This window comes from Hypoxylon fragiforme, assembly GCF_022984875.1.
Source record: "Hypoxylon fragiforme strain CBS 206.31 chromosome Unknown GGS25scaffold_4, whole genome shotgun sequence".
NCBI lineage: Eukaryota > Fungi > Ascomycota > Sordariomycetes > Xylariales > Hypoxylaceae > Hypoxylon > Hypoxylon fragiforme.
The window spans coordinates 1,957,217-1,979,218 of NW_026054759.1; the positions used below are offsets into that span (position 1 = coordinate 1,957,217).

The following is a 22,002-nucleotide window of genomic DNA, read 5'->3' on the forward strand; positions in this document are numbered from 1 at the left end:
ATGGGCGTGAGATCATGTTCTAGAAAATGCGCGTATACCCAGATCTTAGACTTTGGAGTAGGTATATAAGGCTTTAACCATGCTCTATTTGTAGACAGCTCTTGAACTACCTACTACACTTACCGCCTCGCCATCTCGTGCATCGTGTAAGAAGAGCTCTTTGCAAATATGCGGTTTCTCCAGGCGTCGTTGGTATGTCTCGCAGCCGGTGCTGTTCGAAGCTCTGTTATAGAACGGCAGAGTAATGGAGGGTTCGAGGATGGCCAACCGATTGATGATACTGGCAAAGGCGCCCCCTTCTCAGGTATTTATCGTCTCTACATGCCCATAGCTTTCTCATCGCGTGCCTCCTCGATGTAGGCTAACCTAGCTATTCAAAGGCGGCACCAACCACGTCCTTGATCTCCAAAACCCAGACAACTTGGGCCAGCAAAGCACAGACAATGGCGTCGTCCCGAACCTCAAATGGAGCTTTTCGGACTCCAAGACGAGGATTCTTAGGGGAGGTTGGGTCCGCGAACAGGTTGTCACCGACTTGCCTACTAGCCGAGATATCGCGTCAGCCCAGCAGCACTTGACAAAGGGGTCGATCCGGGAATTGCACTGGCATCGAGTTGTAAGCCATGGATACTGATATCAAACACCCCGAAGATTTTTTCGCTCTCTAATACCTACCTGAACTCTAGGCCGAATGGGGTTACTTGTATGCCGGGTCCATCCTCGTCTCAGGCGTCGACCAAAACGGCCAGTATCAAGTTGCAAGGCTCGAGGAGGGAGATGCCTGGTACTTTCCCAAAGGCGTAGCCCACACCGTGCAGGGGCTCGATGACCAGAATGAATTTCTCCTGATATTTGACGATGGCGACTTCGACGCTGTGGGGTGAGCTATAGACTAAAATAATCGAAAAGCTCCACGCTAATGGGTTATAGAACGACCTTCAACGTAGATGACTGGATTACACACACTCCCAAGTCGATTCTGGCCAAGAACTTCGGACTGCCGGAGTCTGTTTTTGGTTCGGTGCCGTCGCCGAACCCGTACATCACGAACGGGACTATCGACAACCACAACGTGACGGGTGGCAACGGTGAACTCACCGGCAATGCGTCTTTCGCCTACTACGCCAAGGATCATCCGCTCGAGAAAGTCCCGGGCGGAGGCGGAACCCTGCGTATTGTCGATTCCAAAACTTTCCCCATTGCGACAACGATAGCGGCGACTATTGTCACTCTAGAGCCTGGGGCACTACGAGAGCTGCACTGGCATCCGAACGTAAGTTTCGGGTACCTATAAAGATAATCGTTTATATGGAAATAGTTGCTTACAAGCTGGCCAGGCCCAAGAATGGCTATATTTCCACAAGGGCCAAGGACGCGCGACCGTGTTCATAGGAAATGCAGCATCTCGCACGTTCGATTTCAGGGCTGGAGACACCGGGGTGTTTCCTGACAATAGCGGTATGTTTATTACGCCCATCAAGTCTCCCTACCTACTTTTTTTGGTACCCAGACACTAACATATCTATCTCCCAAGGCCATTACATCGAAAACACCTCCGATACGGATGACCTAGTGTGGGTTGAGATATACAAGAGCGACCGGGTCGAGGACATCTCCCTGACGCAGTGGCTCGCGCTGACGCCAGCGGGGATCGTGGCAACCACCTTGAAGATTCCCGTGGACGTGGCCGAGAACCTGCAGAAAGAGAAGCAGCTTCTCATCAAGAACAGGTGATCAGGCTGTCGGCCCGAGTAGGTGTAGGTAGGCTGGGTACTACCTATCTACCTAACCTAGGTAGGTAGTATGGCGTTTTGCCCCCGCCGGTCGATTCAATATTATGCAGTCATGGATATCTTCTAATTTTAGGTAAGCACAAGGGGAAAAAAAGGCCACCATATAACTACCTAGTTAGATAGGTATGCACACCTAGGGTATATGTGGATGAGCAGTAATGAGTGTAACCGTAAAATTTTTAATCAACTAATACATTTATCAATGATCATGGATGTCTTCATGAGGCGCTGCCAAATGTCTTACCGTCGAATTCGATATGTCATGTAGTACACCAACATCGCATCTGTCACTGCTAGCCCTGGAATACATGTGGGTGTGGATGAGCCCCCATCCCCCAACGATACTATACATTCTCTCGATTGACCTTGGGCTAATACAGGCTCAATTCGAGCACTAGTTGTGGCTTTAATACAAGCCTCTCTAGGATCTGGGTACCTAAGGTTAGGCACCTGAATTACCTAACCGGTTAGTAGATATTGGTACCTCTCTACTATAACTACTGGGTTAACATCCAGGCACCTACTTAATAGCAATTATCTGATTGAATGCGAGCCTTTGGCAAGGATAAATCCATAAGGCGCAGCAGTCAATAATCATCGCAACTAGCGGCGTCGATATTTTTTGCGACAAATCTTTAGTTATTATTATATGCAAGTCTCATCGCGTACCGCAGATCTAACCCCATATGCCCCCAAGACAAATGTTGGCTAGAGAAAAAGTGCTGTTAATGGGACTGAACCAGTAAGGTGGTGGGTGGTGGGTGGTGGGAGGGTGATATCGCTCCATCATCTTCTACATAACTAGTGCCGTTCTTTAGGTAGCTGACCAAAAATAGCAGCAAAAGACTTACGCTGTATGGCTCAAAAGGCAGCTTTTTTTCTCTATGTGAGCTCAGCGGCCATGCCGATTACTGTCAGCTCTACCTAAATAGGTAACCTGGGCCCCAAAGAACCAACAGAGCCTTGCTTGTTGGTACTTCTGCAGAATTTACAATAAGACCATAAAGACGACCAACTTTCGTCATTGGGGCCTGATGGTCACCGTCCCATCCATCTCCCTCTCTCTCCCTCGGACCGGATACCATCGCTCATATTAGTTACGGAATTTCAACCGGAGACAAAACGAAGCTGGAAAATAATATATCGAAAAAGAAAAGCAAAATGTCCAGGGTATCGCTCGCTCTCAAAGTGGCCATAGGCTTGCTTATGGTCGACTCCATCATCGAATTGTCCTTCGTTAGTAGCATGGTCGGATGGATACACCGCAGGGCTAGCCAGGGTTTTTTATTCAACCTCGGCGACTCGACTTTCCTCCTAGCTGGCGAGCCATTGAACATCATGGTCGATCAGGGCCATACCAGCAACGGCGCCGCGGGAACTGCTTTTGTTCTCATCGGGCTCGGCGGCATTATCGCTCTCACGCTTCGATCGTGGTCCCGCAATAAGTCGGGCGGAGTAGCGGCATTCTCGCAATGGGTGTACTATCTCTGGCTATTGCTCACTGTTCTGGCCTTCTTCCTTACGACGGGGGCGCTGGGGTACGTGTTCTCAGTGACGAATGCGCACGAGGGTCAGACTATCGACACTGCCCTGGCCGCAGGGTTAAACGGCGACCGCTACCCGCTAGACTCCTGGACGCCGCAAAATTGGTTCTCGGCTGTACTGCAACTAGACTTGGTGGACGCGAGAGGCGACATACAGAGCCACTTGTCGCTCATGAGAGGGTGGCAGTACAACTTGATCCCAATGTTCCTGGTTCAGCTGGTTGTTACGGTGCTTGCGTGGTGGGAGTTCTTGAGCTGGCGAAGACAGACGAGGAATGTTGTTGTACACGAAGAAAAGTAAAGGGGAAGCATGCCTAGTACGGAGATATAAGGGGATGGACGGGTTAATGGGTGGAAGAGTGTCGTCGGTTTAACTACATAAAAGAGGAGCGCAGCATACACTTGTACACCACAGGTCATTACCAAGAAAAGGGTTCGCAAGTTTGGTACAGCAATGTCGGAACCTATTTCAAGATTCCCATTAAGAATAGCATGAATGAATAATAATGAATTCGTATAATCAGGTACTGATGGTATACGCAACTTAATAAATGCCATGTGGTATACCGAAGGATAGTGGCTGAGTGGTAAAGCTAAGGGAATGGAATGACAGCATTGGACGCCCCCAATATTATAAGGGGCGGAACCCCACTACGCTACTTGCTAGTGGACGGCGGTGAGTGATTCTGCCGTCATTTTAGCGTATGATCTAGGACTTGAAGGGACTTGAGGGGTCCATGTGTCCACTTTCCATGTGTCTTTCCATGTGTCTTTCCATGTGAGGGAGGGAGGCCTTCTTTGTTCATCTCCCTTATTTCAATCCTTTCCCTCCATCAATTGAAGGTTAAGACGAACGTTATTTCAAAAGACTCTGCTGGGTTTGCCATTATTCAAAACCTTATCATCAATATTGAAGTATATTACATCATATGGTTATATAATCGTTTCTAGCTTTACAAAATAAACATGTCGAACCAAGATTACTACGGCGGAGGCGGCGGTGCTGGGTACGGTGGTGGTTATCCCCCTCAGAATCCGAATCAGCATCAATACCCTCCGCAGAACGCCGGTGGTCAATACCCCCCACCCAACCAGTATCCTCCTCAAGGCCAATATCCCCCCGACCACAATCAATATGGCAATAATCAATACGGCGCCCCTCAGCCGTCGCATTCACCAAACCCTGGAGGATATGGACAGCCCCCGAAACAATATGACGCATATCAACCACCACAAGGTTACGGTGCACCTCCGCAACACGGGAGCCCAGCATACCCCGGTGGCCCGCCTGCCTACGACAATCGGGGTGCTCCTGCACAAGGTCATAGCTACCCACCACAAGGACAATATCCACCACCCGGAGGTCCCGGGGGTCAATACCCGCCGTACCAGCAAGGCCAACATCAGCAATACCCGCCCATGCAACATGGGGGTGCCCCCGGGGGCGACCCTAATAGCACCGATAGAGGGCTTGGAACAACATTAATAGGAGGCCTGGTCGGGCATGCGGTTGGATCCCACGCGCACCCCTCTGGAGGCATACCTGGCATGCTTGCCGGGGCCTACGGTGGTCATAAGTTGGGCAAGACGCATAAGAAGGACAAGAAGCACAAGAAGGACAAGAAGAAGCACAAGAGCCATAGCCGCAGCAGCAGCTCGAGTAGTAGCAGCAGTAGTGATTAGAATGGCTTACTTACGTGGTATGACTGGGTGTGAATACAACCCGAGGGATTTGTTGAACGGAACCCCGGGATGGATGGATAGACGATGTTATGATTGTTCGTTGGTATGAGTTGAATGTCTCGGGTGGAGGTTTCTATCAGAGCTACTCCTAGCAAGCTCTTCATTCCGCCCTGCTGTTCCGTCGTGCTTGGATATGATCGCCAGCTGCATGTCAACTACCTATCTACCTGCCTAGTTCATACCCCTATTGACCTATGACTTTATGTTGCTGGGCTTGATAAAACATGCAACATTTCGTTCGAGTTTTCTTCAGGCTGTTGACGGTAGGTATGTATCGCTTTGGTAGATCTCATGAACGCTAAGCCGTCCCGTTTGGCTCAGCTCATCCTGCTCGAAATCCCTGTAGGCGCCTACCCACCTACCTACGCACCTACAGTAAGTAGAAATCATATCTTCAAAACCTCACAAATCCAATCCCTCTCCCCCTCCCCCTCCCCCGCAACCAACCCCCTCAACTCCAAAAGCTCCCTCGCCCTCAACCCCAACCACGCCACCCTCTCCACCACCCTCAGCCTCCCCACCCACCCCCTCTGCTCCTCCCGCGACCACCCCGGCCGCGCATCCAGACACAGACACAGCAAGTGCACAAAGAACCGCGGCAGCAGCACCCGCGCCTGCCCGCCAAACAGCTCGAGGCAGTCCGGCACGATGCTCACCTGCGGGTCGCGCGCGCCGTTCATGTGGAACAGCGCCGCGCCCATCACGGCCCACAGCGTGTTGCGCGGCGGCACGAGGCCGCGCAGGGTGGCCTCGATGTGCGCGCTGCAGTGGTAGACGGTGCGGTAGCGGATTCGGGACATGAAGGTGGTGCGGGATGGGGAGGAGGAGGAGGTGGTGGTGCTGCTGCCGATGAGGCCGGCGGCGACGGCGGACTGCCAGAAGGACTTGATTTCGAGGCGCCGGGTCGAGCGGTGCGCGTGGTAGGTGTCGTGCCAGGTTAGCTCGTCCCACTGGGAGGTTAGTTGTGTGAGTGAGAAGTAGGTAGGTACGAGCTGGTATGGTAGGTGAGATGAGAGGATAGTACTATAACAGCTTAACTCACCTCTCGGTCCCAGATACTAATCGTATGCACCCCCTTCTGAAACGTCGCGCGCCGGTCGATCCGGTGCTTGTGGATGAAGCAGAGGAACCGGTACCGCGCCGAGTCTTGCCGAGAACCGCCTCCCCCTCCACTCCGCAGCGGCACCCACGGCTTCTCCAGGTCCTCGATGATCGCTTCATCCAGCTCGATTATCGGCCGCGTTTTCATCGGCGTGCCTTCCGGCGCGACGAGCGTGACTGTGTGGAAGTACGCCCATGGCATATCATTATCATCGCCCCTGTTGTTGATGCAGTTGTACGCGTTGAGCGCCAGCGGCACGGCGTCAAGGCGTGGATAGCTACCTTTAGCCAGCGCCCGGAGCACGGCGGTTAGAGCGTCGAATTGTTCGTCGTCGAGGTCCGGGATGAGATTTTGTGGGTTGTTGTCGCGGTAGCGGAAGGGCGCTGGTTTAGGTGCTGGGGAAGGGGGGGCGTTGCGTTTAGTGTGTTTAGACATTGAATCAGTTGATAGGATTTTCTTTCGGTATTGAGCGTCGGAAGTTTCTCTGCTACTAGTCGAGGTTGTGTCGGGTGTGTAAGTAGAGCACCTGGATTCAGGGGTAAGGGGCATGTGTTTTAATCGAGGCTTTTCATTTCTAAGGTTAAGTACCTACCTATGCAATTCTAGAGTTCAGGTTCCCATTCGCTCAATAACTCGGGAGCCTACTCGAAGGTTCTAGTCTGCGAGTTTACCTTTATACTGGATATAAGGCCTTTGGTTAGGTGATAAAGATGTAGGTTGTCTACCATAGGCCACCGCCAACTGCCTATTGGAAGTCATCATATGTAATCGACCTATTAAAGTTCTAGTTGCATGTTTGCTAATCGCTTTAGCATCTCGTAAATATGTTGAACAATAAAAAATGAAGACCTTCATGGTCTTTGGGTTTAGCTACAGGTACCTATTGGTGTATATAAAGACTCTAGAGCCAGCCTGGAAGGCACTGATTATTAGAGCTGCTCCCTTCATTGCTTGATTGTTAGATAGATACCTACCTATTCTTTAGCACCAGACTCATCACTAATGCTTTGAGCAGGCTGTAGAGTGATTAGGCTTAAGTCTGCCGCTGTCCTGGAGTCGGCTAACCTCTTCTGCAAGTTATAGGAGGTATTATAAGGGCCTATAGTCAAAAGTATTGTGGAAAAGTCAGGCGTAGAAAGAATTACAGGGATGAGGTATGCCAGTAAGAAGAGCGTATGCCGATATCGTATTATTGTCACGTTACTACCTGAGGATACGAAATACTTCATTATAAACACGAAAGAGGACTCGTAACTGGTATACGAGATTTGGCTTACACTATAACGTGTAGTGATGACACTGAGGCATATAAGCCCCATGTGGGAGGATGTGTTCCGCAACGGAGAAGAAAAATGGATCATGGCTATAAATAGGGGTTCAAAGTTTGGAGGGGTAGCTACAACGAATCAGAATATACTAGCATGCACCATTTAGAGAAGTAGGATTCGATGCAATGGTGTTAGATTATGATGTATATTGATAAAACCACCAGTTTATTAACCGTCATAGTAGGTGAGTAGCCACGACGTATCCAAAAACAACCCTCTCCGTTTTTAAGCCCTCGATATTCGTGCATTTATCCTGCACGTTCTAATCTAGCCATGCCTCTATCCGTTCCATCCAAAACTCCAAGTATATACCCTTTTCCGTTTAGATCCCAACCTTTTTCCAAACTGCCTACACCTCACAGGCCCGAGAAAAAAGATAAAAACTCTAGGCCGGGATAGAGCTCTCTCGTGTCGCCGTCATGACAACAGTCCTGTGAGACTGGCCCATCGGGCCGGTAAGGGTGCAGGTCAACGGGTTGAACTTGCCCATCTGCAGACAGAACAAGTACCCGTTGGGATCATTGGTGCCAGGGGCGAACTTGAGGTAGCTTGAAGCCTCCAGACCCTCCCTGTACGTCCTAATTAGTAATATTCTTCCACGCTCGAAAGAAAAAGAGAGAAAAACTTACCCGTCGGTTTTCAGTTGCTCCCACAGCTCAACACGGAAGTTCGTGTCGCTGGTCCATCCCTCAGCTGGCAGGCGGAACTGCAGCGCGGTGTCGGTACACGGGGCCCACGATGTGGGGCCCGGAGTAGTTCCAGCGGGCCAGTCAACGCGGCATGATGTGTTGAGAACGGCGCTCTCGTTGGTTGATGAGGAGTCTGGGTAGGACACTGCGATGTTGACGTAAGAGTTGACTGAGTCGACGCCGTAGACTCCGGGGTACGGGAATGTGGCGCCGAGGCTGGTGATGTTGAATTGGGGAGTGGTGTCTCGGGGCTCGAGAGGGAGTGCGAGAGTGAGAGGGAGAAGGGGGATGAGAGATTTGAGGATGGATAGGGTATACATTATGCTGGTGGGATGAATATTCTGTTATGATAGAGGTGTGATGTATGATGGACCTGTATAGTGGTTTGATGTTGTTAAGTAACAGCTTCGAGTAGTAGGTAAGAACTCGTTTATAAGGTCTTAGTTGAAGTATACTATAGGTGGGTGATGAACTGAGAATCTAACTTTATCTACGACACTTCCTTATACTTATACTCAGAAATAAGAAATGGAGTCCTAAGCCAATAGTAACAATAGTCCAAACTCATTCGCCCATCATCGTACACCAACCATTCATTTGCGGTCCCTCATTAGAAATCTCTTCACGATTAGACTCCGACTATCCACGTGCCCATGCTGTTGGACTGCGCCTTGGTGGAAACCCTCCGGACAAAGCAGGGCGTGGTAAGAATACGAGAAATCTCATGACGTTGCTGACCTAATTCCTCTCTCATACGTTACACGAACGCACCCAAACGGTTGCTGAGGTGAGGTGGCAAGTATTCGCATCTCGGTCCGGTAAGAGCTGAGCAAGTTGATTCCCGGTGGGCTAATAAGAAGAGCTGAAAGGCATGCATATTGTGGACATTTGCAGAAAGATCGGATCAGCCGCAACGAACCCTGTGCATGCAACTCCGTCCCGTCCTCGCGTGCAGCTAAGTAGCTCAGCCCGAACTGTTGGGACATTCTAGAAAACTTACCAAGCTCATCTCTTTTACTTTACAGATCTATAAACTAAGGAATACGTCGAGTAAAAGTTACGTTGCTAGGCTATGTTAAAAGCGCCACTTATGACAGACGCAATAAATCGTGCTTTGTTTATAGAATTATGCTACCAATCCTTTTACGAGTTCGTAATAGAGAAATGCAGCACTGATTTGATTGGTAACGAACCGAAGAGTTCACTTTACACGCAGTTATGTACTTGTAAGATAGTGCAAGTTATCATTTAAACCTTGCTAAAATTCAAAGGATTGAGGGAAAAATAAAATGCCAACTGCATCTATATATACCTAAGCAAACATTTGGCAGGCCTCCGGAGAGTCTTCCCCGTCTTACTTACAGGGAGATGGTAAACATGGAACCTGCAAGTTATCTCATATAGAGCCTAGGGACTGTATCCAGCTCTTGCTGATTCTTCATAAATACCTAACCTACCCTTAGCTTGGAAGTTAATAACAGTCACGCACTTTTTCATTCATCTAGGACTCATCTTTCGCTGAAGCTTATGGGGTGTGGTGCTGTCAGATATACTGACATAAACTACCCGGGCAACGACTGGTTTACCTTTTGGCGTAGCGGTAAAATCTGACATGTGCCATGTGTCCTGGTTGGATTTGCTATGGTTCCAATCTAATTCGTTAGTAAAGTTCGTGGATACAATTCAAATGTGCCGCGCTCATTCGGCTACGAAATGATGGATTTAACGGGGATGATTTAATACATCTTCTGTAAATCTTTTCCAAATATCTCCCAAAGGGAGGGGCTCTGAAAGCGCATTGAGTCCTATATCTTGAAGCTAGAATAGGGGGGCTGTAGCGGTAATGGTGGGGAGTAGTGTAGCCGAGACGGAGCCGAACTTTTAGCACCCGTTTCGGCTCCGGACGTTACTCGGCGATTAGGTGAATATAAGAGTCTCTGGAATGACTCGGATTGGAAGACATCACATATTTGAGGAGATTCACCCTTCAATTCATCCTATAGTTAATATAAATATAAATTGACAATTATCATGGCCACTACTATGGAAGTAAAAGTTGAAAATACACCAGCAGTTCTGGAGTTGCCTGAAGCTCAACTGCACGCAACCATCAACTATTACTCTCTACCCACACCTCCATCCCTCGATGACCTATCCATCTTAGACGGCACCTCGCCTAACATCGCCTCCCACAAAGTCCCAGTGGCCGACTTGCGTAGCCTCCCACTGTCCAGCTATAACCACTCCACCCACGGCTTCCAAGTCCTGCACCAGCCCCTGGCCATCAACCCCTCGCACGAATTCGTCCACGACCCTACTATCCTGACCTCCCAGTACTACCCCTCCATCATCTCTCTCCTGAAGGAACAACTTCACGTCCGCTCCACAGTCGTCATCAACAGCACCCTGCGCGACATCCCGGCGCCGGACCCCTCCGCCCCGCCCATGGACTACAAGAACCCCCGTCCCACCACCGGCGGCGCCTCGCTCTTCCCGTTTAGCTTAGCGCACTCGGACTACACCCCCGGCGGCGCGCGCACCCATCTGCGCGCCATGACGCCCGACTGGTTCTCCGCGACCGGCACCGCGGACGGGTGCACGAGCGCCGACGAGCGCACGCTGTTCCTCCGTCTCCGCGACGAGATCATCGACGCCGAGGACCGCGCCATGCGGAAGGCGGGCCTGGAGCCCGGCGACGACTACGCCGCCGCCGCCGCGCCCGCAGACGGCGGCAAGAAGAAGGGCGGATACTGGACCTGGGACGGCCGCGGGTACGACGGCCCGCGGTACGCCATGTTCAGCGTGTGGCGCCCCTGGGAGACCGTCCGCCGCGACCCGCTCGCCGTCCTGCTGGCGCCTGCCGCCGATCCCGACGGCTGCGTCGCGCTGCCGCGCATGTATCGGAATCGGCCCGGGTGCGTGAGCGAGTACTACAACGAGAACGCGCTCGTGAGACCGCCTGCTAGGGGTGGGGAGCAGGTGTGGGGATACATCAGCGAGCAGAAGCCGGAAGAGGTGCTGGCGCTCAAGTTTTATGATAGCGAGGCTCTGAGGAGGGGCGATGGGAGCGTGAGGTTGATGTGTCCGCATAGCGCGTTTACGCTCCCTGGGACGGAGGATCAGCCGGCGAGGCGTAGTTGTGAGTTGAGGGTTTGGTGTATTTGGTGAGTGGATTCAGGGGGTATTCAGGGGGTGTTATATTAGGTAGGTAATGAGGTACCTAGGTTGTAAATCGGGGGTTGATAGATTGCACCTAACAAATTGCTCTGGTTGCCTTCACAAGAAAAAGAAAAAAAATCTTTATCTTCCGCTAATTAATTCCTTTCCGTCCACGACTGCTTTACAAGTATGATGTGTTGGATAAAGGATATCACGTGTTAAGGGATGCCCTATTAGTTAAGGAATCATGTGATACCCCTTACTAAGAACACTACTATTCGTGATATCTAAATTGCCGCCTCCATAGATTGAAACCCCCAATGATTCACGATGGCGGGGGTTTTATTGTATTGAGATAGGTTGCATGTCAAAGTCGGAACATAACGAGGTTTGCAGGTGCGTCCGACTCAGGGGCTAAATACCTAGCGATACTTTTGCATCAAGATATGATTGACATCCTTGGGATTAAATATCCATCCAATACCCCAAAGTAAATTGCCAGTTTATTACTAGTCATATGGGCCAAAGCGCCTCTACCAAGAGCGGTTATCAAGGAAGACAGCAAGGCACCAGCCAGACATGAAATGGAGACTAATCTAGGTTAGCATAATGCTGTGTGCCAAAAGAGAAGCTCAAGACCACACAGAATCAGGACATTGATAACCAGACAGGCGCGGCTACGGTAAATCACAAGCTGAAAGATAAACTCCGCCGCTGGGAATGATAGGTCGGAGATGTTGTACGGGCCTGATACAATCATCTCATGTCTCAACAACATGTATAGGAGGGTCGGGAAACACAATTCCAAGAACTAACTACCGTACCTCGAAAGATGGAGGCTGTGGGGGTTGAATGCGGGGATGGAAAGCTCTCCCCACGGGGTGAAGTGGGCGACGCGCAAGGATTCTCCAGACTAGCCGAGCCTCACAGACGGACGTTATGTCCAAATACTGTTAGTGCTATTTGGCTGTCACTCTTGGCTTGTATCCTAGCTGCTTGGAGGGTTTCGATAATATACTATATATAAGACACCTTTGGCTGCTTTGGTGCTTCCGCTCTTGTTTCCATCTCTTGATCGATTGCTGCTAGGGCAAGTAGACAATATAGAAGACTGACGGCGAGGAAGTGTCTTATTTTTTGTTGATATTTTCGCCTGCTTTCTATTTTTTACTAGGCCTTGGAATTGTTTTGAGGCGTTGAGTACTAGGTAAAGATGGCTTCGGATAGTAATGGCGAGAAGAAGACGGCGGATGTTGAAGCAGAACATCTCGAGCACCCGAATCACCACAACTATCATCAGCATCAGCAGATCCTCTCGATCGAAGAGGAAGCTGTTCAGGATGCCGTCCACATTGATCTGAGTTGGCGATCATGGGTATGAATTTGCTCTACGAGACTCATTATACCTAGTCCACCAATTCCATCAGCTAACAACCCCCTTCCCAGCTCGTTGTCGCCATATGTACATTCGCGTAAGTCCAAAACTTCACAGCTTGCGTGGCTGATACATCAACTCCGCACAGCAATCCCCCGCTATTCCTTTCCTCCCTCACTAACCCTCCACACAAAACAGCAACATGGGCCAAATCTTCGTCGTCACCGGCGCCGGCTCCGTGATCGCCTTCATCATCCGCGACCTCGGCGGGAGCCCGCTGTCCGGCTGGATCATCCAGGGTCCCCTGCTGATGCAGAGCGTGCTGTCGCCAGTCCTAGGTCGCTTATCCGACGTGCTCGACCGCAAGTACGTCGCGACGATCCCGCCGCTCATCGCGTTCGTCGGCGCCATCGTATCCGCCCGCGCGGACTCCATGTCCGCTTTGGCGGGCGGAGGCATCTTGATCGGGGCGACGCTGTGCACGGTTTCGGTTATCCATGCGATTCCGTCGGAGATCTTGCCGTGTAAGTCATACTTTGCGCCACAATGGTTGATGTGTGTAGTAAGTACCTAGGTAGGCTGGCCGGGCGTGGCTGACTTTCTGGCATTGCAGTGAAATACCGTGCCCTTGCGAACGGTATACTAGCCGTGGCCGGATCATGCTCGGGACTGTAAGTTACCCACAGAAACAAATATCCTAGACGGAAGTACCTAACACGCCCACCCTCCCAGCATGGCCCAACTCAGCACCGGCGCCCTCACAAACCTCGGCACAGGCGGGTGGCGCAACATCTTCTGGATGCAAGCCGGCTTCCACGGGCTGACCGCCGTCGGGCTCTTCCTCTTCTACTGGCCGCCGCGCAGCGCCGAGTCGCGCGCCATAAAACTAAAAGATCTGTTCTGGGCCTGCGACCCTATCGGCTCGTTCCTGTTCATGGGCAGCACGGCGCTGATGCTGCTGGCTCTGAACTGGGCGGGCGGGGCATATAAGTGGAGCGACGCGCATGTTGCGGCGCCGCTGAGTGTTGGGCTTGCGATGTTGCTTTGCTTTGGGCTTTATGGTAGGTCGATTGAAGTTCCCTTCCCCCCCCCCTTACTTTTGTATAAGTACGTACCTACATACCTACCTAAGTCCTAACTAATCTTCATCACCAGAGTGGAAATTCCGCGACGACGGGCTCATCGCGCACATCTTCTTCAAGCACAACGCCAACTTCGCGTATGCCATGTTCGCCTTCGCCGTCGAGGGCTGGGTCTTCTACAGCGCCGTTAACTCCGTCGTGCCCCAGATCGTCCTACACCTCGGCTTCGCGCCCGACTCCTTTAGCATCGCTGTGCGCCAGCTCAGCTTCCAGCTGCCGCTCATGGCCACCTCCGTCTTCGTCACCTGGTACGCGACGCATTTCAAGGACCTGCAGTCGCCGCTTCTGGTCACGTTTACGTGTTTCTTTGCCGTGTAAGTTGGGCCTGTTTATATAAAAAAAAAAGAAATTCTTCCATTGCTTGGTTCTCTACTTATTCAAATTTGCTATACCTATTACATTAACACCCCATAACAATCTCCATGCTCATGTCCCACTCGCTGACATATCCCTCCTACACAAAAACAGATGCATCTGCTACTCCCTCATCCGCCCCTCCTGGGAGCGCGGCCAACTCGCCATCAACGTCTTCGCCGGCATCGGGCAAGGCGGTCCCTTAACCCTCCTCCCCGCCGCCATCCAGTTCACCGCCCCGCACGCCTACCTCTCCACTGCCACCGGGCTCTCCTTCTCGGCCCGCGCCGTCGGCGGCGCCTTCGGGTCCGCCGCGCTAAACGCCATCATGAACGGGCGGCTTAGCAGCAACTACGCGTCTGGCGTCGGCGGTGCCGCTGTCAATGCCGGTTTACCGAACGACAGCGTCCCGGCTTTGATTGCAGCGCTCGAGGCGGGGAAGCTGTTCACGGCGAATATTCCGGGTGCGACGGTGGATATCTTGAATGCGGCGAGTGCGGCAAGCAAGGAGGAGTATGCGCATGCTTATAGATTGGCTTGGGCGAGTATTATTCCTTTTGTGGTTCTCGCTTTGGTTGGCGTGGGGTTGCTGAAGAGCATGAGGGCACTTATGACGGAGAAGGTGGAGGCTACGGTGGAGAGGGTTCAGCCGGTAGAGGGGAAGAAGGGGGAGGAAGCTGCATAGAAAGTTAGAAAGAAAGACGACAGTATTATTTTGAATAGATGTCTGTGAGTAAATAGCAAAGTATGCATACCTGTTTCTCAGTCTCTGTGACATACTCCTCCCCGCCACCCTTGATATAAATCAAGTGTTGCAGGTGCCTTAGGTGCTAGAGCCCCACTATACTAGGCCTGCCTTTAGATATTGGCACTGCGCCATCGTAGTTGGGAATAAAGCAAGCTTCCTTCTTTTCACCCTTCTCTCTTTTAGTTGCAGCATACCTGTAACATCAAGTGACCTTGCGCCTTGCGCCCATGTATATATCGTCGTATCCCGATACTAAAACGGGTGAACTTTCCGAAACTGTATATCGCTCGTATTGACGTAAATATCGGTAGGTACCAAGTATAATTGCAAAAAAAGATAGGGGTTGAGGGTGACACTCTTACCAAAACTTCCGCATTCGCTACGAATAAGTACTCTCATCTCTCCACCTTCCAAATAACCATACAATTTATCCATATAGAGTACTCCCCTTCCCCCAAAGTCGCGGTCAAATTTGACTCGACGACCCAACTATTGGACAGCCAGCCTTTAGAAAGTGGCACTTGGGGCACCAATGTTCGAGGTCCTTTTGCCGCTGTATGTACTCCTTATTCTGGGTGTAGAGCGGCAACGACTCCAGGGGAAAGTGGACCCTGATGCCGTGTGCCTTAATACCCAGTATCTTCGCGCGCTTATCCAGAAGTTCCATCTCCACGTTGCAATACATCGGGCCATGATTGAATGGCAAAGTACGCTTAGTGTTATATGCCAGCCCAGGGTCGTCGCGGTGAGCGCGGGCGTGCGTGAACTCCCGGATGAGCTGTGGGCTCGGGTGCAGGGTCAGCCGCTTCATCCGTGAGTGCCTCTCGCCGCGCTTCATGTGCTCCACGAGGCGGATGATGCAGGGGAGGAACTCGGTGGTGATGTCGCTGAGCGTGAAGGACTCGATGCCAATCGGCAGCAGGTTGATGAGCCGGGTTTCGCCCTTTCTGTCAAAGTCCGCCACCTCCTCCTCCGTGAACTTATAACCAGCCCCCCAGAGTGTCTGTTGTGTGAGGGAGACGTTTTGAAGGGCCCACAGTTCCTTCAGGCTCCTGATGAAGTAATTAGAGCTCTGATTTGGGCTGTAATATTCTAACAGGTGTTCACGGACCTGTTCCACGTCTCGGATCTGTTCCACGTCTCGGATCTGTTCCACGTCTCGGATCTCGATCTCAAGAGTACGAAGGGACCAGGTTGGCGAAGACTCTGTCAGGCGTAATACGATGCCGCCTGGAGAGCACTCGCAGCGACGCGGCAGCTCACTGTCCAACTGTAGATACTTCTTGTACTTTGCCGAGCGGTAGACGAAAGTTCTCAGGAGTGCTGAAAAGCCCCCGAGGAGCCGGTACATGGACCGCGACGAGAGGGTGCAATGGTTGAGTATAAAGGTGCGTACCTGTTCTAAGGCGGGTTCGGCGTTGCAGCGATAAATATTGACAGCCTCGATCGTGTCCAGCTTGGGCGCCGTGGCTAAGGTAATGTAGCCATGGAAGCTAATAAGGTCTCGATAGGGAATCCCGATTATTCGAATCTTTTCGAGGGATGGGAGACGTAGCGCAGGTGCTCTGGCTGGGAAAATAGCAAAGATAGTAATGGACTTTAGGTTTGGAAGTCTGGAAATCACGAGATAGGCAATCTCGATGCTTCGCGGGTGGTCCGCGACGCCATAACCATGTGGGATTGCATGGTTATTGGCAATGGGGCCAGTGAGATAGTCGCGTGGTGAAAGGAAGCCGACGCTTGTAGCGGCGGCGTCAAGCATCTGCAAATCTCTTTCTTCGATTAACCCGTTCAAAGTTGAAGGAAGGATTCTGAATGTGACCTCGCGTTGGGCCTCCACCGCATTGTCGAATATGGTTCGGGCATATGGTATCAGTTGCATCTGGAATCTGTGCTGGCCCCTTTGCCTGTGAAACAAAGAACGTATAATCCTGTTTAAACTCCTACAGGTCAAACATAAATGCTCCAGATCTAAAACTGCCCTTCGTGCATCGTCGTGTTGACGAAAAGTACGATAAGGAGGAGTGGCAGGTAGAAGGACATAACCGACTATCTGGGTAACCAATTCCACGGGGAGATTCAGTAGAGGCGATGTCGGATCTGTATTAGACAACCCGTAGTAGCTTGACACTGCTAGCCCACCCCAAGGGGAAGAAAAGGGAGTCACCCGACGGGTGGTAAAAAAGGAATTCATGCTGATATCTATGTTGTTGTGTTGAGTGCCTAGTTGACGTATTGGCGATGGCCAACGTAGTTTCAGCAAACTCCAACTGCTAGACAAGTATTATAAGTGAGCAGACGTGATAAGATGTATACTCGGCAGGAGCTTTAGGTAGACATAGAATGATGAGACCTGTGGCTTTATATTATGTGTTTTGGTAGGTATTGGATAGATAGGTGTTATTAACCATCGCCAGACTGCCTAGGTGGTAGCGTGCGAACTATTGGTAGCCACTAGAAACCTACATAGTAGGGACCTAGAGCACATACAATCAGCAGAGTGTATAAACCACTTTGGTAGTAAATACAGTTTCAACTAGTTGGCACCTTTTTGTCCTAATCAGCACCCCTAATAAGCACTAATTATCATTGAAAGGTTAATTGAAGCTTAGACGACCTCCCATAGGTATTTGCGCCGAAGTTCCATCAGTGCAGGACCGTGTTTCTTTTCGAGTCTTTTTTGAGCCCTTTGGTGCTTCCTCTCCTCCTTCTCATTCTTCGGTGGCCCACCGCGAGCCACTAGTTCCAAAGCTTCATCATCACGTTGTGTCCATACACCTTGTGCTCTTTGCGGTATCCCTTCCCCTCTCTTTAATATCTCCATGACCTGACCAGCGTCGCCAAGACGCCAAGTCGTGGCCCGCAGTGCCTGAAGCACGATGTCTTTCGGATAGCCAAGCGAGCAAAAGCGATCGATGACATCGTCGGGCGTTTCCTTTGCAGGTGCTTGGCGACGTAGTACCTGTCGTTGTTCTCTAAGTAGACCTCTATTCTGAGTATTGGAAGGTACCGAAGTTGTCTCAATATTGGATGATGATTTCTCTGAAAATGACTTGGGCAAAGAACGACGTTTAGCCTTATTACGACTAGCACTAGCAGGCTTTGGCACTTCGTCTGCCTCTTCATCGGAATCCGGTAGGAAGCCTACCCGATTTGATCTTCTAGATGTAGGAGTTACTGTGCTACCCCCTTGGGACTTAGCTTTAGGTGTTGGTGAAGCACTTGCAATATCCCGTTCTATCCTATCAGACTCTTGATGAAGTTGTTGTGATGGAGTGATATTGCATTGCGTCCCCACCTCCTCCTCTTCAATTTCGAAGATAACTTCCTGAGTCTCTGGATCGAATCTGAAATCCTGCGTTTCTGGCTCGAGAACCTTCTTCGTCCTACGAGGTAGGCTAGGTAAGTCATAAACCGCATCTCGGGTTTCCATATCTTTTGACTCATCATCTACCAAATGTTGAACTGCTCTACTAGCACTGGGGGAGGAATCGTAGATGCTGGTCTGTTGGCGTAGATGAGAAGTTCCATTCACATTGTCAGGAGTGGAGGGTATTTCAATATCCCGGCTGATTCTTTGTCGCTTCGGCGGCGAAGACTGTGGATATACATGGTCTGATGAAAGGTGAGCATTAAAGGATCGCTTCAAAGTAGGAAATTTCGATGATGAAGCAAGTGCCAATTCCGATTCTGGGTTTTCGTTGTTGCCGGTTTCCTCTTCACCTTCGTCCTCATTGTCATCTTCAGTAGTAGTGGCATCACAAAAATCTTGAAAGGAACTTTCAAAGGCGGAAAGGTGCCTTTCGTACTCTTGTTGAAGCCGATCAGGAATGGTGGAATCAACCCAATCAAATCCAAGAATTTCGGATATTTGGTGCCAATCACGTTCTTCAGGATCCGTGTTCTGAGATGTAACAGCCTCCCATAAGTCCCATATCTTGAAACTTCTCGACTCTATAGTAAGCCAAGGGGTAAAGCGAACTCCACAGGATTCTGTAAATATCTGATAATCGTTGTAAAATGACTTCTCTCGATCACGTATGGTTTCCTGGTCTTGGGTGGGACTATCTCCCCCATATTCAACAACTCGTGTTTCGGGTTTGGTCTGATCATGAATGGGAGGTTGTCGTTGCTGATTTTCCTCTTGATTATCGGGCTCATAGGGGTCTGTCCGAATGACATAATGGGCCGGTGTTCCATTGGTGGTACTCATTGGGTGAGTTTGATTAGCTATTGCTTCTAATTCCGATAGATGAACACCTGGAGATTGGCTGGTTTGAGAGTCCCTTTGTCGTTTAATTGTGGCAGAACTATCTAATAACTTATCTGGCACAAGTTCCGACCCCCACAGGGAGATCTGCTGTTCATATTTTGGCGCAATGTTCTGTAGCCAATGAGCCCTCCACGACTCGCTGGAGTGTTGCGGATACTATATTAAGTTAGCCGAAGACCGAAATTTGAAAGCTGTATAGAACCTACATCTTTAGCAAGGTCAACGAATATTTCCGCATTTTGGATGTTCTTTCTTTGTTTTATGGATTCTTGAATATGCTGGGTGATTATTGTGTCATCCTCGTCAGTGAATTTGTCAAGAGGTTGAGGGCTAACGGGGCGTTGAGCTGGTTCCTCGTCAACTTCAACCCGTTGGTGTGGCTCTGGTAGATGCTCAGATACATATGCCGAGGGTTTAGTATCTGGTTTGGCTGGCTCAGTTGATGGAGAGGATGACTCTCCACCAGAAATTGCACGTCGAGGCAGGGCTTGTAGCTTTTTGATCCACCGATCTCTCCATGACTGCCAAGTATGTTGCGGATACTATATTATTCAGCTTACTACTACTATTAAATGGGAAAACTGAAGGCCACAAGCTTCTTACCTTTGCTCCGAATTCTTTGTATATCGCATTACCTCCAATGCTCTGCCCCTCCCGCTCCTTTTGGGTAACGAACTTTTGAATTAATAGATCCTCTTCAGGAGTATAATTTGTCTTCGTGGCTTTCTTGGGGTGAGTTGCATGATGGCAAGAGTACTTCTCACGATCCTGAAGGATACCAGCCTTGATAGAATCGTCGATAAACTTGTATGAACATACTTTGGGGCCAGAGGGCGCATCCTTTCTTAAATGGTCATAAATCAAGAAATCTGCCTGTGTATCGAGCGAAACCACCCGGCCACCGTTATCCTGTGCGACATGTAAGTGTGAGACTAGGTAACAAAGAGGTGCAAGGTTAACCTACTTGAATATGTTGGACATACATCATTCGCGATGGAACAAGTTGTGCAACCCAGAACTTCTTACCCTTAAATAGGGCATTTTGATTAGGCCTTTTTGGGGCAAGGGCCCCTTCGTAGACGATAGGGGCTGACATATGACTAATGTAAACTTGAGGTGACTGTCGTTTCTGGATGAATCGGGCTATGCAGTGGCAAATTTTGGTTGACCACAAAGAGGCTTGTGTTGTAATAACCTGCAGTTATTTTGCCGAGTACTCGAAAATGTGTCTAATTTTTTCCTCGAATGAATGGTGTTGCACCTTTGACAATCTCTTAAGGGGTTTTGTGGTGATTTATCATATTAGTGGGTAAGTTGGCATGTTGGGTGTTGTTTTCATCCATGAAATGTAGAATCTCAAATCAAATTTGAAAAATTGATGAAAGTTGTTTTCGGGGGGATAGCCCTTTTTTTATTATCATCATTCAAAAAAAAAAAAAGGTCAGGTCCAACTTGTTAATCAAGTAGAAGTCTCGTGAGTCGAATTTGATAAGACGCGTGATGGAAATCGCGACTTGCTCGTTTCGTGAAGAAATCATGTGAGATGCATGGATCAATAAACTTTTAACTAGCTGTTATCGTTGTTGATATTGGGGCTTTAGTGGGGTTCAGCCTTAATCTTTAAAACAGGAGGTAGATGAACCCAAGTGCCCCCCTGTAGATCACCTCAAACTCCCCCCATTTTAGGCCTAGTGTCCCGCTATAAAGCCCACCCAGAATGGGGCTCGGTCACACGAAAATCCGGAATTTAGCGAGCTGTAATTGGCCACATGCTTTACAGGGGCCCACCTGATTATTTGAACTTTCGAGTCTTACGTCGTATTTTTTTGAGTTTTGCCTTTGCACCCAGGTACAAAGAAAACGGGCTGCAAAAAGCCCAAGCTTCAAACCTTCAATCAGCCCAAGCTGCCGCTCTAGTGCATCCTATATCATTGGAATCGCCTCAATTAGAGCTTCCAAACAATATATGTTTCAGATTGATGCGATATCTGAATCTGAAGTTATTTGAGTTTAAAGATTAAGAAGCACCTGAAAAAAGATACATCTGTAATCGGCGCATGGATCACGTGATAGCCCTCGGCTAGCGTTAAAAGTGCTTACTTCATTCAACCCTAAATAACTTCGCAACCACTGGTCGCATTTCTTTGAAACATATATCATTTGGAAGTGCTGATTGAGGCGGTTCTAATGATACTGGTTACATCAAGATGCATCCATTGAAGGAAAAGTTATTAAGGATAGTATGTTAGAGGCTAGCTGGAGAGCCCGGACCAGCGCTATGTACTAGGGTGCGGATAAGCCTCCGATAGCAATTTGTTTTTAATCAATTAATAATTAAATAAAACTTAATTAAGAATTAATTACAAATTAATTTACAATTGATTAAAAATCAATTAACAATTAATTAAAATACAATTAAAATATATAAGATATTAAACCTAATAATAATTATAATTATTTTTTAGAGTTTTGCTATTCGCACCCCATAAAATTGCTATCAGAGCTTATCCGCACCCCAGTACATGAGAAATTAGCGTTTAAGGGCCGTTGGTCCGAGCTCTCCACCTAGCTTCCATCAACAGATCCAACATAACTTCAGACTTAGGAATCTGATTGAGGTGCATCCAAGGCCATTAGAACCGTCTCAATTAGAGCTTCCAAAAGATATATGTTTCAAATTGACGCGACAAGTAATTGTAAAGTTATTCAGAAAAGAGTGAAATAGACGCTTTGCCGCTAGTGTAGCGCTAGC

At 49.5% G+C, this 22,002-nt stretch overlaps 9 protein-coding genes across 9 annotated transcripts; 5 read left to right on the plus strand and 4 right to left on the minus strand.

Moving 5' to 3' along the window:
• Positions 1-168: 168 nt before the first annotated feature.
• On the plus strand, positions 169-1,734 carry GGS25DRAFT_520642 (putative oxalate decarboxylase oxdC; the record flags this gene model as incomplete). Its single annotated transcript, XM_049263910.1, has 6 exons — positions 169-304; positions 381-616; positions 687-880; positions 931-1,273; positions 1,338-1,458; positions 1,535-1,734. The coding sequence occupies 6 exons, from the start codon at positions 169-171 to the stop codon at positions 1,732-1,734; spliced, it is 1,230 nt and encodes a 409-aa protein (XP_049117810.1).
• A 523-nt stretch (positions 1,735-2,257) lies between these two features.
• Positions 2,258-3,884, plus strand: GGS25DRAFT_236405 (uncharacterized protein). Its single transcript, XM_049257059.1, has 3 exons — positions 2,258-2,259; positions 2,325-2,444; positions 2,630-3,884. Exon 3 carries the CDS (start codon positions 2,955-2,957, stop codon positions 3,636-3,638), a length of 684 nt encoding a protein of 227 aa, XP_049117811.1. The 5' UTR covers positions 2,258-2,259; positions 2,325-2,444; positions 2,630-2,954; the 3' UTR covers positions 3,639-3,884.
• Position 3,885: 1 nt separating this feature from the next.
• Positions 3,886-5,251, plus strand: GGS25DRAFT_236563 (uncharacterized protein). The gene has a single exon (XM_049257061.1). The coding sequence runs from the start codon at positions 4,304-4,306 to the stop codon at positions 5,018-5,020; it is 717 nt and encodes a 238-aa protein (XP_049117812.1). The 5' UTR covers positions 3,886-4,303; the 3' UTR covers positions 5,021-5,251.
• A 215-nt stretch (positions 5,252-5,466) lies between these two features.
• Positions 5,467-6,617, minus strand: GGS25DRAFT_520645 (uncharacterized protein; the record flags this gene model as incomplete). Its single annotated transcript, XM_049263911.1, has 2 exons — positions 5,467-6,030; positions 6,123-6,617. The coding sequence occupies 2 exons, from the start codon at positions 6,615-6,617 to the stop codon at positions 5,467-5,469; spliced, it is 1,059 nt and encodes a 352-aa protein (XP_049117813.1).
• Positions 6,618-7,611: 994 nt separating this feature from the next.
• On the minus strand, positions 7,612-8,664 carry GGS25DRAFT_486473 (uncharacterized protein). The gene is made up of 2 exons (XM_049260634.1): positions 8,140-8,664; positions 7,612-8,079 (listed from the first exon to the last, which is right to left on the minus strand). Exons 1-2 carry the CDS (start codon positions 8,517-8,519, stop codon positions 7,896-7,898), a joined length of 564 nt encoding a protein of 187 aa, XP_049117814.1. The 5' UTR covers positions 8,520-8,664; the 3' UTR covers positions 7,612-7,895.
• A 1,302-nt stretch (positions 8,665-9,966) lies between these two features.
• On the plus strand, positions 9,967-11,528 carry GGS25DRAFT_530863 (GA4 desaturase). Its single transcript, XM_049265432.1, has one exon. It carries the CDS (start codon positions 10,231-10,233, stop codon positions 11,365-11,367), a length of 1,137 nt encoding a protein of 378 aa, XP_049117815.1. The 5' UTR covers positions 9,967-10,230; the 3' UTR covers positions 11,368-11,528.
• A 1,043-nt stretch (positions 11,529-12,571) lies between these two features.
• On the plus strand, positions 12,572-14,914 carry GGS25DRAFT_520648 (MFS general substrate transporter; the record flags this gene model as incomplete). Its single annotated transcript, XM_049263912.1, has 7 exons — positions 12,572-12,733; positions 12,805-12,830; positions 12,932-13,257; positions 13,347-13,404; positions 13,466-13,794; positions 13,889-14,189; positions 14,344-14,914. The coding sequence occupies 7 exons, from the start codon at positions 12,572-12,574 to the stop codon at positions 14,912-14,914; spliced, it is 1,773 nt and encodes a 590-aa protein (XP_049117816.1).
• Positions 14,915-15,223: 309 nt separating this feature from the next.
• GGS25DRAFT_236642 (uncharacterized protein) lies at positions 15,224-17,378 on the minus strand. The gene has a single exon (XM_049257063.1). It carries the CDS (start codon positions 17,169-17,171, stop codon positions 15,444-15,446), a length of 1,728 nt encoding a protein of 575 aa, XP_049117817.1. The 5' UTR covers positions 17,172-17,378; the 3' UTR covers positions 15,224-15,443.
• On the minus strand, positions 17,379-20,866 carry GGS25DRAFT_236636 (uncharacterized protein). Its single transcript, XM_049257062.1, has 4 exons — positions 20,215-20,866; positions 19,854-20,159; positions 19,457-19,792; positions 17,379-19,406 (listed from the first exon to the last, which is right to left on the minus strand). The coding sequence occupies exons 1-4, from the start codon at positions 20,344-20,346 to the stop codon at positions 17,586-17,588; spliced, it is 2,595 nt and encodes an 864-aa protein (XP_049117818.1). The 5' UTR covers positions 20,347-20,866; the 3' UTR covers positions 17,379-17,585.
• Positions 20,867-22,002: the final 1,136 nt, after the last annotated feature.